Source organism: Nelusetta ayraudi, unplaced genomic scaffold (genome assembly GCF_046127955.1).
Source record: "Nelusetta ayraudi isolate G7.1 ecotype Tasmania unplaced genomic scaffold, CSIRO-AGI_Nayr_v1 ptg000022l, whole genome shotgun sequence".
NCBI classification, from domain to species: Eukaryota; Metazoa; Chordata; class Actinopteri; order Tetraodontiformes; family Monacanthidae; genus Nelusetta; species Nelusetta ayraudi.
Window position 1 is genome coordinate 434727 of NW_027466072.1, and position 12774 is coordinate 447500.

General features: G+C 41.4%; 1 protein-coding gene across 3 annotated transcripts in view; it reads left to right on the plus strand.

Annotated features, from left to right (window-relative positions):
* The first annotated feature begins 579 nt into the window (after window positions 1-579).
* Window positions 580-12774, plus strand: part of LOC142889294 (uncharacterized) — a 16370-nt gene continuing 4175 nt past the window's right edge. The window contains exons 1-18 of one of the 3 annotated variants that reach the window (XM_076027939.1): window positions 580-885; window positions 2621-2697; window positions 2788-2847; window positions 2935-2979; window positions 3119-3175; window positions 3378-3449; window positions 3696-3755; window positions 3835-3894; window positions 5284-5343; window positions 6726-6797; window positions 6892-6954; window positions 7071-7148; window positions 8762-8821; window positions 9067-9129; window positions 9247-9318; window positions 10991-11068; window positions 11988-12041; window positions 12440-12463. In XM_076027939.1, the coding sequence (XP_075884054.1) occupies window positions 2626-2697; window positions 2788-2847; window positions 2935-2979; window positions 3119-3175; window positions 3378-3449; window positions 3696-3755; window positions 3835-3894; window positions 5284-5343; window positions 6726-6797; window positions 6892-6954; window positions 7071-7148; window positions 8762-8821; window positions 9067-9129; window positions 9247-9318; window positions 10991-11068; window positions 11988-12041; window positions 12440-12463 (1050 nt within the window). In that variant the 5' untranslated portion in view covers window positions 580-885; window positions 2621-2625. Of the gene's footprint in view, window positions 886-2620; window positions 2698-2787; window positions 2848-2934; window positions 2980-3118; window positions 3176-3377; window positions 3450-3695; window positions 3756-3834; window positions 3895-5283; window positions 5344-6725; window positions 6798-6891; window positions 6955-7070; window positions 7149-8761; window positions 8822-9066; window positions 9130-9246; window positions 9319-10990; window positions 11069-11987; window positions 12042-12439; window positions 12464-12774 lie in introns of those variants that run through there. The other 2 variants (XM_076027940.1, XM_076027941.1) reach the window with 2 other exon arrangements.

Genomic DNA, 12774 nt, shown 5'->3' on the forward strand with positions numbered 1-12774 from the left:
TCCCTGTATCCTTTCAACTCATTCATACACACAGTATATATAGTATATAATGAGTGAAAAGTTTGGACTCACCCAAACTACACGTATGAACACACATGGAGTTATGTAGGAAACAATAAAAGTGTCCAATAACTAAAACGTTTTATATTTTTAAATTCTTCAAAATAGCCACCTTTCATAAAAAAGGCATATTTAAAGTTACTTAACGGGTTTTTATTTGCTGCATAATTACATATGTCTTGTTAGTATATTTGATGTCTTCAGTGTCTTTGTGCAGTGTAGAAAGTTGTACAAATTGAAATAAATAAATAAATACATACATACATTGCATGAGAAGGTGTGTCCAAACTTTTGACGAAGCCGCGACCCAATCAAAACAGCTCCGCGACCCACCGTTTGAGAAACATTGTCCCAACCTGTTATCTAATTATTATTATTATTATTATTATTATTATTATCATCATCATTGTTGCTGCGGGGTGACCATGACTCATGGCTCCGGGCGGGACGAGGCCGCGCCCACAGGTGCAGCAGGTGCAGCAGGTGTCCTTGATGAGGACGTGGAGGAGAAGATCGTCTATGGGAACATCGATACTGGCAACTTTCCCCCCCCTATTTTAACCCAGACTAAAATTGGAGCAGGTTTATTGTCCCTGTTCACTCAGTAATATAACACTGTTGTCCTTGCTCTGCATTGTTGTGCCACACCGGTCTGACGTCCTTTGTTTTTTTTTTTTGTTTTTTTTTCTATTTCAACGCGAAGAGGAAGCGAAGCCCGATGTTTCCAGTACTCGTTCAGTTCTCCCTCGTCGCTTTTTAAACCTCCCGTTTTGGTCTGGACGCCCCCCTCGTCCTCGTTGTGTTCTGTCGGTTGCAGGAACAGAGGTAGGCTTTCGGCTCGGTTCAACACTGTTGTCGCCTGTTTTTGTGTTGTCACATTCCAGCGGTTGGGTGTGACGTTGTTTTGAGAGACCCGGGCTCGTCAAACTCTGGCGAACAAGCGCTGGTTTGAAATGATTGTTGATTTGATTGGATGCTGGTGTACAGACAAGAGAGTGAGAGTTTCACTAGAGTTTCACTTTGTGTTTCCTCACTAGGTGAACACCATACTCACGCTAAAAAAAAAAAAAAAAAAAACTTTGACTTGTTTCTATGCAAAGGCATTGGTGTGTGTCAGTCCGCCGGGCTCTGATTTCACTTTGTGCTCACCTGTGGGGAGGAGCTAGCCACATGCTACATGCTACATGCTAAAGAAGCAGGAGGATGCGAGTTTCCTGTTGTTGTCCTGACACACTGGACCGGTTGGCCCTGCTTGGTCAATAAAAAGAAAAAAGAAAAAGAAAAAGTGAATATTTAAAAAAAAAATAACAATATTAGACAGAAGACCTTTTTAGTGACAATACATATACATACACGACTTCTCATGCAATGTATTTATTTATTTCAATTTGTACAACTTTCTACTCTGCACAAAGACACTGAAGACATCAAATATACTAACAAGACATATGTAATTATGCAGCAAATTAAAACCCGTTAAGTAACTTTAAATATGCCTTTTTTTATGAAAGGTGGCTATTTTGAAGAATTTAAAAATATAAAACGTTTTAGTTATTGGACACTTTTATTGTTTCCTACATAACTCCATGTGTGTTCATACGTGTAGTTTAGGTGAGTCCAAACTTTTCACTCATTATATACTATATATACTGTGTGTATGAATGAGTTGAAAGGATACAGGGACAGAGTTAAAAAAATAATCTTTAATAATGAAAGATTCAATGATATATTTAATTTCCCACAGTTCATTGCAAATATTATTTGAATTTCACAGCCACATCTCCTTGTTTACATATGACGCAAGGATCTCAGCGACAACAATGAAAAGATGCAGTTTCTGGCCAACAATCATAAAAAAAAAAACATTCCGACTCGTTTCACAAATATAATCACACCTGATTTGAGTGTGACAGTTAATTAAACACTCGGTTTAAATTACAGACAGTTGTTACTTCACTAAATGGTGATTTTCAGACAAAGCAGTGCAGCGCAACAAAACAAGGCATGGCTATTTATAAATGTTATACATGTTTAAAAAAAAAAAAAAAAAAGTGAAAGAAAGTGAGAAAATGAATCAATTTCAATGTTGCAGTGAAACTCTTCTTTGATTCAGAGTCACAGTTCTATACACACCCTTTTACATTCTTATCCCAAAACACCCATTGAGTGCTGAAAGAGTCCCATCTCTCTGGTGAATATTTGTCCTCTGTACGGTAAATATCATACAACATATTACAATGAGCCATAGCATGTCTGCAGAATGACTGTATGTGTACATGTATATGTACATATAAATACTGTATATACGTGTGTGTGTGTGTGTGTGTATATATATATGTATATGTATGTGTGTATGTGTGTGTACATATGTATGTATGTATGTATGAATATATATTTTGTATGTGTGTGTGTATAAAAGCTTTTGAGACCCCCTTGAAATTTTGCTTTGAGGCTTTCAGGGTCTCCAGGCTTGATCTCTTGCAAGGCAATTTGATGTTCCTCTCAAGGAGTCTCACAACTTGATTAATATTTACACTTGCGTGACTTTCATTGATTTCAGACAGCATGAACATGTTTCAAAGACATAAGGGCACAACAGCTCCGACTCCACCACTCCCGCCAAGGCCTGCCGAGGAGGTTTGTAGGTCGTCAGAATGTACTGTGGGTTAGTGGAATGTAACCCCTTGACTTTCAAGCTTACACTTTAAGACTTTAATCCACCACCAGGATGTGAGGCTGCCCACCCCGAACAGCCAGGACGCAGCAGCGCTGGACTCAGCCTCTCAGGTGATGCTTAAAAAAAAAACAACACAGCAATAAAAATAACAAACAGCCGGTGGAGTCACTTCTCTGATGGTGGATATTTATTGGCAGGAGAACTGCAGCGAGGTCACAGGTGAACCCAACCTGAAGACCAAGGTAAGGAAAATGAAGGCCTGTGCACACATCTCGTTACACGCAAGAGAGTTTACAGATACAAATGCAAACCGTTCAAACTGTTAGGTTCGTTGTTGTCATTTTGTATGTTTGTGCGTGTTGTGATTTCCATGAACATCAGAGGAATGCCATGATGGGAGCAATGCAGAAGGTCAATCCGTTCAAGTCCACCTCACAGGTAAAACGTGGTCACCTTGAGCAAGTATGACTGAGAACCTGCTGAGAGGTCGACCTTTTGAAGCGAACCCTTTTTTGATTTGAGTCAAAAATTATATGTGTATATTTATATCTATATTTCTTTTATTTCTACAAAGGTGAGAATTTTTTTTTACATTTTTATTTTTGTGCACTCTCTTAAATTTTTTGTAAAAAATATTTAGGCATCATCTGCCTCTGCAGTCAGCAAAGCTCCCTCCACAGCTCCACCAGTAAAGGGCACGGACTCCACACAGGTGAGAACACACTCAACACCACCACCAGCAGGTAACAATGATTTTATTTAGCGCTGACTGCGACAAATAAATGCTTGTGAGGAACCACAAAAAGGACACTTCCTCTTTTCGTTTCCTCTCACCTACCCAGTTTGTTCTATTTAATTTTTTTTTTTTCATCCCTCTTCATAGCAATCATATGCAAGAAACGGGGAAACGTTCACAGAAAAGTCGATATTTGCTAAGGTTCTAAAACGTCTCTTTCAGAATCCTGGTGTCCTGAGAGGCGTGATGCAGAAGGTCAATCCGTTCAAGTCCACCTCCCAGGTGACCACAGCACGGTTTCAATGCAGGCGAGCTGTACTGGGCCACAGGGAGGCATCATTCATCCGTTTGTCTCACGCAGGTCCGCAAGGCTCCATCTTCAGAGTCACTGGAACAGGGGAAAGTGTCAGACTCCAGTCAGGTGAATGTGACAAGAAGTCACCACCACAGTCACTAACTCAGACACCACCAGAGTAACTAACTCAGACACCACCAGAGTAACTAACTCAGACACCACCACAGTCACTAACTCAGACACCACCACAGTCACTAACTCAGACACCACCACAGTCACTAACTCAGACACCACCACAGTCACTAACTCAGACACCACCACAGTCACTAACTCAGACACCACCACAGTCACTAACTCAGACACCACCACAGTCACTAACTCAGACACCACCAGAGTAACTAACTGCTGCTCAGACACCACCACAGTCACTAACTGCTGCTCAGACACCACCACAGTCACTAACTCAGACACCACCACAGTCACTAACTGCTGCTCAGACACCACCACAGTCACTAACTCAGACACCACCACAGTCACTAACTGCTGCTCAGACACCACCACAGTCACTAACTCAGACACCACCACAGTCACTAACTGCTGCTCAGACACCACCACAGTCACTAACTCAGACACCACCAGAGTCACTAACTCAGACACCACCACAGTCACTAACTCAGACACCACCAGAGTCACTAACTCAGACACCACCAGAGTCACTAACTCAGACACCACCACAGTCACTAACTCAGACACCACCAGAGCCACTAACTCAGACACCACCACAGTCACTAACTCAGACACCACCACAGTCACTAACTCAGACACCACCACAGTAACTAACTCAGACACCACCAGAGTCACTAACTGCTGCTCAGACATCAATAGGTTTTTACCTGGTGTCACACGGCTGCGGGTGGAGGGCAGGAAGTGAAATAATGTCTTATAAAAACTGGATACCGGACTGGCAATACGGCGGCGTGCCGAATTTCCCAGTGTCCACTTGGGGTACTGCAGCAAAAAAAAAAAATCCCATTGGCCCAAGAAGCGTTTTTTCCCATAGAGCGCAATACAAAAATAAAAGCCTTTAAAAGAGCTGCCAGGACGACTGTGACCTGGAATGCGAGTCATAGCAAATCTTTCTATTGTAGATTTTTCACCTATGGTCTTTTAGTTGTTTAAAAAAAAAAAAAAGACAAAAGGCCAGAAAATCACTAGAAAATAATTTATTGATGCGGAAGTCCAAAACCTTTTTGACACATGCACTGGGTGAGCAACTCCATTGAAATGACTGGGAGCCATCTGGGACTCATGGGGCCCTGGTGTAACCAAACTAACAGGCCTGGTTTCCCACTTCCTGCCCTCCACCTTTGCACATCATCACACAAGCATGTGCGTGACTGAAACCCAGCTGTTCAGCACGCAACCAAACTGCTTGGTATGTCTCACTTGGGGAGGAACACATTGAGGTGAAACAAACGCGTCTGTTGTCGTGCTCCTGGTGCGGTTGTGTTGCAGAATCCTGGCGTGCTGAAGGGGGTGATGCAGAAAGTCAACCCATTCAAGACTTCCACTCAGGTAAACCGCAGCATATTCTGCATGTCACACTGGCGGTGATGGTGATCAGTGAGCAGTGAGCCATGGGAACACCTCGTGCCTCTCGCACACAAGAAGACTTTTATCAAACAGATGGGACTTCACGCTCTAGAATCTAACATCTACAATCTAAAAATCTGGCGTGAGAAAAAGACCACAAATAAAGGCTGATGGAACTTCCCTCCCTTGGCAGTGAGGAAGTGTTGAAACAATTCAAAATAAAATGACGATAATTGCAGTGCAGAATCAGTTTTTGAGATGTATTTTGCCCGGAAGAAAACTGATGAAATGGCGTTGGTGAGCCTTGGTCCTCTCATTAACAGTTTAATTTCATGGTTCTACAGGTGCTACCCAGAAAATTAGAACATCCTGAAGAGGTTGTTGTATTTCTGCAGTTCAACTTAAAAGGTGAATGTGACATATTATATAAAGGAATAATATGCAAATCAGTATATTTCAAGTTTTTATTTCTTTGCATTTGGCTGATCAGGTCTTGCAGCTTTAAAAAAAACAACCTCAAAATTCAAAAAAACTCAGAAAATTAGAATATTACATAAAGTCAAATCTTTATGAAACTCTTAAACAGTAAAGTTACAACAAGGAACTGCTTGAGATGTCAATTTGCGTGGAACGGCTCAATAACATTTGTTGCTTTCACCTTTTATGTTACATTGCCAAAATAAAAACCCAACTTTTTACTTGATATTCTCATTTTTCGGGTAGTACCTGTACATTATGTAAATGTCCAATCCCTAATATACATTCCTGTATTAAACTTAAACAAAACGGAACTACAGTGAATCTCTATGGCTGTCAGGGACGCAGCCGCAGCAGCTGTACTCCAGCTCCAGATGAAGAGAGGCCACAGTTTGGAACCCTTCTGCAGGTGATGGCTGGTCGGTCTTTGCTGCCCGACTCAGGCGAGGTGTTCAGGTGAAGGGGCCAAGCACCGGAGACCCTGAGATCCCTGCTGACCATGTGGAAGGGTTCCAACCATGTGGATGCTCAGGGAATTCCAGCTTGGAAGAAGATCTGTGTCATCGTAGTTGGTGTAGTTGCTGCAGTTTGAGCTTGTGGCAAAGCATCCCTGATGTTTATTTCACCTTTTACAAATGTTGAGAATTAGCAATGTCCTGCCCTAAAATACACATTTTTCATTCCGGCAGGTCAGACTATTATTATTATTTAAAATAAATATTAGAAATAAGCTCATTTTTGTGCTCTGGTGCGACTGTTTGCTGTCGACTCTTGAATATTAAAATGAAGCTGAACTAAAAGTGGGCTGCCTTCATGGATGTGTTCAGTTCCACGCGGAGGTTTTAAATCACCTGTGATTTGAATCTTGAGCGTTTTTGTCCCTCGAGGCACCGAAGACGCATCCTCAAAACGACTCGGTTGATTCTGCAGAGTCGGGAGGAGACCCACCAGGCAGACAGGTGAGCCCCCACCTCCTCCACCACCACCACCACCTTCTCCTGCACGTTGTGCACCTCAGCCTGGTTGGATATTTTAATGTCTCTCTGAATGCAGAATACAGGGATGATTGCTGGCATGATGCACAAGGTCAACCCCTTTAAATCTGCACAGCCTAAGGTACGTGCAGTCGCAGGCTGATTGCACTGTTTGTAGTCGTGTTCTCTGATTTTTATTTATTTATTCATTTATTTGTTTGTTTTTTCTGATAACCTTTTCAAATGTGATGCTTCCAGGACAGCCAGCCTCTGCACAACGAGCTCTCCTCAAGTGATGGAAGTCTGTCAGACAATAACAACCTACCGGAGAAGCAGGTAGAACGTGCCTTTATGATTTGATTTGATTTATTTATTATTACAGACTCAAGGTCCAGTTCACAAGATTAAAAAAAAAAAAAAAAAGAGAGAAGATAAACATCAGATATATAATTTGGGAAGGAAATGATTAAAGACATGAAGTGCATGAGCATAAAGACGTTTTTTTTTATTTACTCCTTTGCTACTCTGAAATTTTTCAGCATCAAGTTTCAGATTCTGGTGACAATTTCTAATCTGCGTCTGCATTCTAGAGTTTGTCCAGTGGGTGGAGTAAGAGTAGCCCCAATGTAAAGCAAGCACACGGAAAACAACCGCGTAAAATGAAAAAGCAGTCTGTCTTCACTCAGAAGTCGTGATTTCAGCCAAGTGTTTGGAAGACGCAGCGTTCCAGTGTCTCAAGATAGCACCGCTAACACCGTGTTTCCAGCCCAAATAGCCACTGTGGCCTCTGTTGTGTCAACATGCACCAGATTAACATGACTGTGGCACGATGAGCAACTCCGCCTCTATCATGAGCCTACAGCATTATGAATGAATGAATGAATGAATGAATGAATGAATGAATTTTATTTGGAATAGCTTCTGTGCACATTAACAAAACAATTTATGCAAAATACCAAAAACAACAACAACAAAAAGAAAAAGTGTCAAACACCCAAGAAATAATAATCATAATAAATAATTTTGACACATATCCGAAAAAGTCATATATATATAAATCTTTTATTTTATTTATTTATTTCGAACATGAAAGAAAATAAAAGGGATACAAAAACCAAAACATACAAAAGCGTACACAATAAATATATGTATATATATATATATAACTAGGATAAGTAAACAAACACCAATGAAATATACATTAAAATAATATTATTCATTGAAATAATTTTACCCACACGTCTGTGTCTGAGAACATTTGCCAGAGGGGGCCGGAGCAGCAGCAGATGAATGGATGGATGGTGTTTTAGTGACCAACCTCGCAGGAGGATAAATATATTAAGGGATTTGTGTAAAGCATGTGCTTTAAAACAAACCAAAGCAAAGTTGCAACCAAGTCAGCGTCTTTGAAGCCCCACAGTGTTGAGCTCTTCATTGAAATGACTCTGAAAACACTGAAAAAATGGATGAAATGCAGCTGTTTTATGACTTCCTGGCTTCTAATATCATTGTTTTAAGGTCGGTGGGCTGGATTGAAAAACTTAACGGGCCGTATATGGTCCACGGGCCGTATTTTGCTCACCCCTGGTCTTTCGGCAGCCAACTCTGGGGGCCGCTAAATCCTCACAAGCTGGCTGATCTTGTGCAGGCTTCGGCTCCTCACACTGACGTGGGTGTTGGATAATAAGATAGCAATGCAAGGTGACCTCGACCTTCAGCAGGATGATTTCAGTATCTTTGAAATAAACGCACACCATTTCATGAGCGCGCGTCAGGAGCCACTGCATTCTCTTCAAACGCTGTTTTAGCCTCCACCACTAGATGGCTGCAAAGAGAAGAAAGTCATCTAACATTTTGAGGGCTTCCGGACCTGTTGGGTTTGTTTTTTTTTTCCATTCAATTGTGTTGTTTTTTTTTTTTTTGTCTTGTTTTTTGTTGCCACATTTCAGAACCCTGGGAAGTTCAAAGGGATGATCCAGAAAGTGAACCCCTTCAAGTCTTACACACAGGTACCGCTGACAAAATGATTAGAATTATATTATTTATTAATAATAATAATAATTATTTATCAAATCTCTACTTTTGCTTTGCCTTTGTTTTTTGAAGAAAAACAAAGGCAAAGCAAGGCGTGTGTGAAGAAAAGCCGCCCTACTTTTAAAAGCGCGATGGCAGTGACGGAGCAGTTGATTTGATTTATACGTGGTTTGGACAGAAAAACAATGGAGATCTGACCAAGTATTTTGCTATGACGCAGATGCCACATGAGACGGACTCTGCGAATCCAACCACAATGTCCGCATTCAAGACACAAGCGCAGGTGATTGATGGAAATACTTCTGCTGGCTTGTATGAGGAAGTCTGAGTGAAAACCCAGTTGGCTCAGCCTGTTTTTGTAACGCTTGTTTTTTTTGTTTGTTTTTTAATTTCTTATCAGGAACACGAAACCCTTCAACAACAGCATTCCACCAGTTCTGAAAGTCTGGACGACGCCGCCGTAGAAAGATATGTACGATTTATTCTTCTTTATTTTAAATGTTTGGTTTTTTTCCCCATTACCTGTTTGCTTGTAATACTAAAACAACCACACTGCAGTGAGTCATTTGAATATTATATAAAAAGACACCATCTATAGACTCGCGTCATGGGCACATTGCATCACATGACTTTACGTTCAAATACTCTGCAGACTCTGCTGCTGGAGCCACGGCACTTTTTCACATTGAAAAAAAAAAAAAAAAAAATCCCATGGCACACCACCAACCAGAAATATTATAAAATGACACTTTATAGCCTAATAATGACAATGCAGTCTCTTTGTTTATTTGGACTCAGTCAGTGTGGAACCTGGGCCGGTTAGAGTTGATATCCTGGGAGGAAAAGACACTAGCAGTCACTCAAGGCATCAGAACTATGAATGAACACATGTGGGATATGTATTTAACAAAACAAAAAGAAGTGTGAATTAGCTCAAACAAGTTTTGGATTTTTTTTTTTTTAGATGATGTATAATAGCCACCGTTCCTATGAAATATAGAAAACGTATCATATTGAACATATTCAACTTCTCCTTGGTTCCTTTGGCCTTCAGAGAAACCTGCTCCAGATGGCCATGGTGTAAGACTTGGTAGCATCTGAGGACAATGAGTCTTAGGCCCTGTTTGCACTTGGTCATTTCATGTGTTTTTCGTATTCTGATCGGCAAAAAACACCCAAACAGTCCAAATCCGTTTTGTCATTCGAATACCAAAACCACCTCGGGGGGGGGGGTCTACTAAGGCCCAGCAGATCCACGCCTGGGCCTTAGTAGACGCATGGTGGAACAATATACTTCCGTTCTAATATAGCAGTACATAGTGTTGTCTCGGTCTGGCCTCGGTCTGACAGACAGGACGGACTGGACCAGACCAGACCAGTGGAGACTCAGCCAACACTGTAATAACACGATAATAACAGAAAAGAATCCAGCTGCTGCCGTTTTACACTCTGTTGGTGACACCCAGAGTGACACCCTGCCCCCTTATTGCTAGTACATTGATTCTTTTTTTTTTATTATTTATTTATCTTATGAAGCAAAGCTGTTTTTTTTTTTTTTTTTTTTTTACTGGTTCAAAATAGTTGGCAAGGCAGCAAAACGTTGAAGAAAATGATTAAAAGACTCCTTGCTGAGAAGAGATGCTGCTGTTCCACTTGGAAGCAAACTGGAGTTTGGTCTTGAACTCCCAATGTTTTGGTCTGGTGTCGATCTCGATGCTCTCTGGTCTTGATCAGGTCTTGGTCTTGGTTGGTGCCGTCTGGACTACAACACCAGCAGAACATCCGCTTATCCGTTATTGATTATTAGCCGTTTCTTTTCTGTAACTTACAAACAGCCTGTTTCATTCACGCTGCTCGATGCCTCTTCAGCTGACAAATGTGTCAAGATCACAAAAGACGCGTGAAACTGCGCACGTCCTCACAGAGTGGTCGCATTAAGCTGAGGCCAGGAGGGACTGAAGCTCCTCAAAAGACCTCAGACATGTTCAGTGTTGGATCAGCACGGTTTCTTAATACTCCAACCTTCATTCGACCTGCCGAGGGTTTCACAACTCCCAGTGTGGCACCAAGTTTAGCGGCTGTTCATCATGTCGACGGTATGTGAGATGCTTTATTGAGATGTACAATCCTTTCCCCCTGTCCAGACCGTTTGGTACACCGATGACGACGCCGACGCCCAGGTCAAAAGCCAGGCCACACCAGCAACAAAGAAAAGGACCATGGTAAATAAGAAGTGTGCACGCTATCGATCAAAAGTTTGGTCACAGTCTCTGAATTGAAGGTCTTCTCTTTCACTCTCATGACTGTTGACATTGCAGTTCATCACTGAGGGCATTACAACTATGTATGAAACGCACGTGGAATCACGGAGGAAACAATAAAAGCGTCACACAGCTAAAGCGTTTTATATTTTTAAATTCTTCAAAATAGCCGCCTTTCATTACAAAGCATATTTTGAGTTATGTAACGTGTTTGTTTTGTTTTTTTTTGCTGCATAACAACGTACACAGGTACACCCCGAAAAATGAGAATATCCAGTAAAAGTTGTTTTATTTTGGCAATTTAACATAAAAGATGAAAACCGACACATTTTATTGAGCCATTCCACGCAAACTGACATCTCAAGCAGTTCCTTGTTGTAACTTTGCTGATGAAGATTTTCAGCTCATTAAAACCACAAACCCACAAACTCAGAATATTATTATAAAAGTGTTGAGGGTTTTTTTTTTTTAAGCTGCAAGACCTGATCAGCAAAATGCAAAGAAATAACAACTTGAAATATATTGATTTGCATATTATTCCTTTATATAATATGTCACATTCACCTTTGAAGTTGAACTGCAGAAATACTGCAACCTCTTCAGGATATTCTCATTTTCTGGGTAGTACCTGCGTATCATCATATATTTGATATCTTCAGTATCCACTGTTTCTGCAGTGTACAAAGTTGAAAAGATATAACTAAGAAGAATGCACCAGAAGGTGTGTTCAGACTTTTAAACCGCTAGTGTACATCGGCGGTTGTTCGGCAGACCCTCGTGAAGAGCGATGAAAAGCTCTCCTGAGTTTGCATTGTGTAATTGCTCACGCAGCCGTCGATGTAAGAGGTCGTAAAGAGCTGTCATTTCATTCCCCGCCCAGACGTTCCGAATCAAGAGGATCCTACCTGGTGCATTGTTTGCCTCTGGAACAAAGGTACCACTGAACATACAGTATATGTCAGTACAGGAGGAGTCATGAGGGAAGCGATGGCTTCTGTAGAGGGGAACTTGTTTACTTCTGTCTGCTCCTACCATTGGTCGCAAAAAAAAAAAACATTAACATGTTGTGTGTGTGTGTGTGTGTGTGTGTGTGTGTGTGTGTGTGTGTGTGTGTGTGTGTGTGTGTGTGTGTGTGTGTGTGTGTGTGTGTGTGTGTGTGTGTGTGTGCTTATATATTATATCTTATATCGAGATAAGATTTTTATCTCATGACGACGACGCAAAACTTCCATTTTCTTTCTTCAGCCCTGAGGCGATGACGCCGCGTTGTTTATTTTGCTTTTGCCGTCTCTGTTTATTTGTTTCATTTTTTTTTTTTTCCCCCTTCCGCAGAGTTCAGCTTCTGACACACAGCAGGTAAGTTAACAACCAACGCCGCTCCCTTGTTTAATACACATGTCCGACACGCCAGGTAGTACACAAGCATTTTCAACGGGTGTATTGCACCGATGGATCAGCCGCCGGGTTTGGACGCCAGATGGTGGACGGCCTCATTTTCCCCCTCATGTCACAAAGTGGTGCTAGCTAAGCACAGACATCCTCCTGTACACGTCTTTGTCAGTGGGATTACATCACTGTGTCAACACGACCGTACCAGCTATTGTCGGCCTGCTTTTATGTCACAGCGATGTGGTTGAAAAGACTTCATTTGACAGCAGCAGCCAATC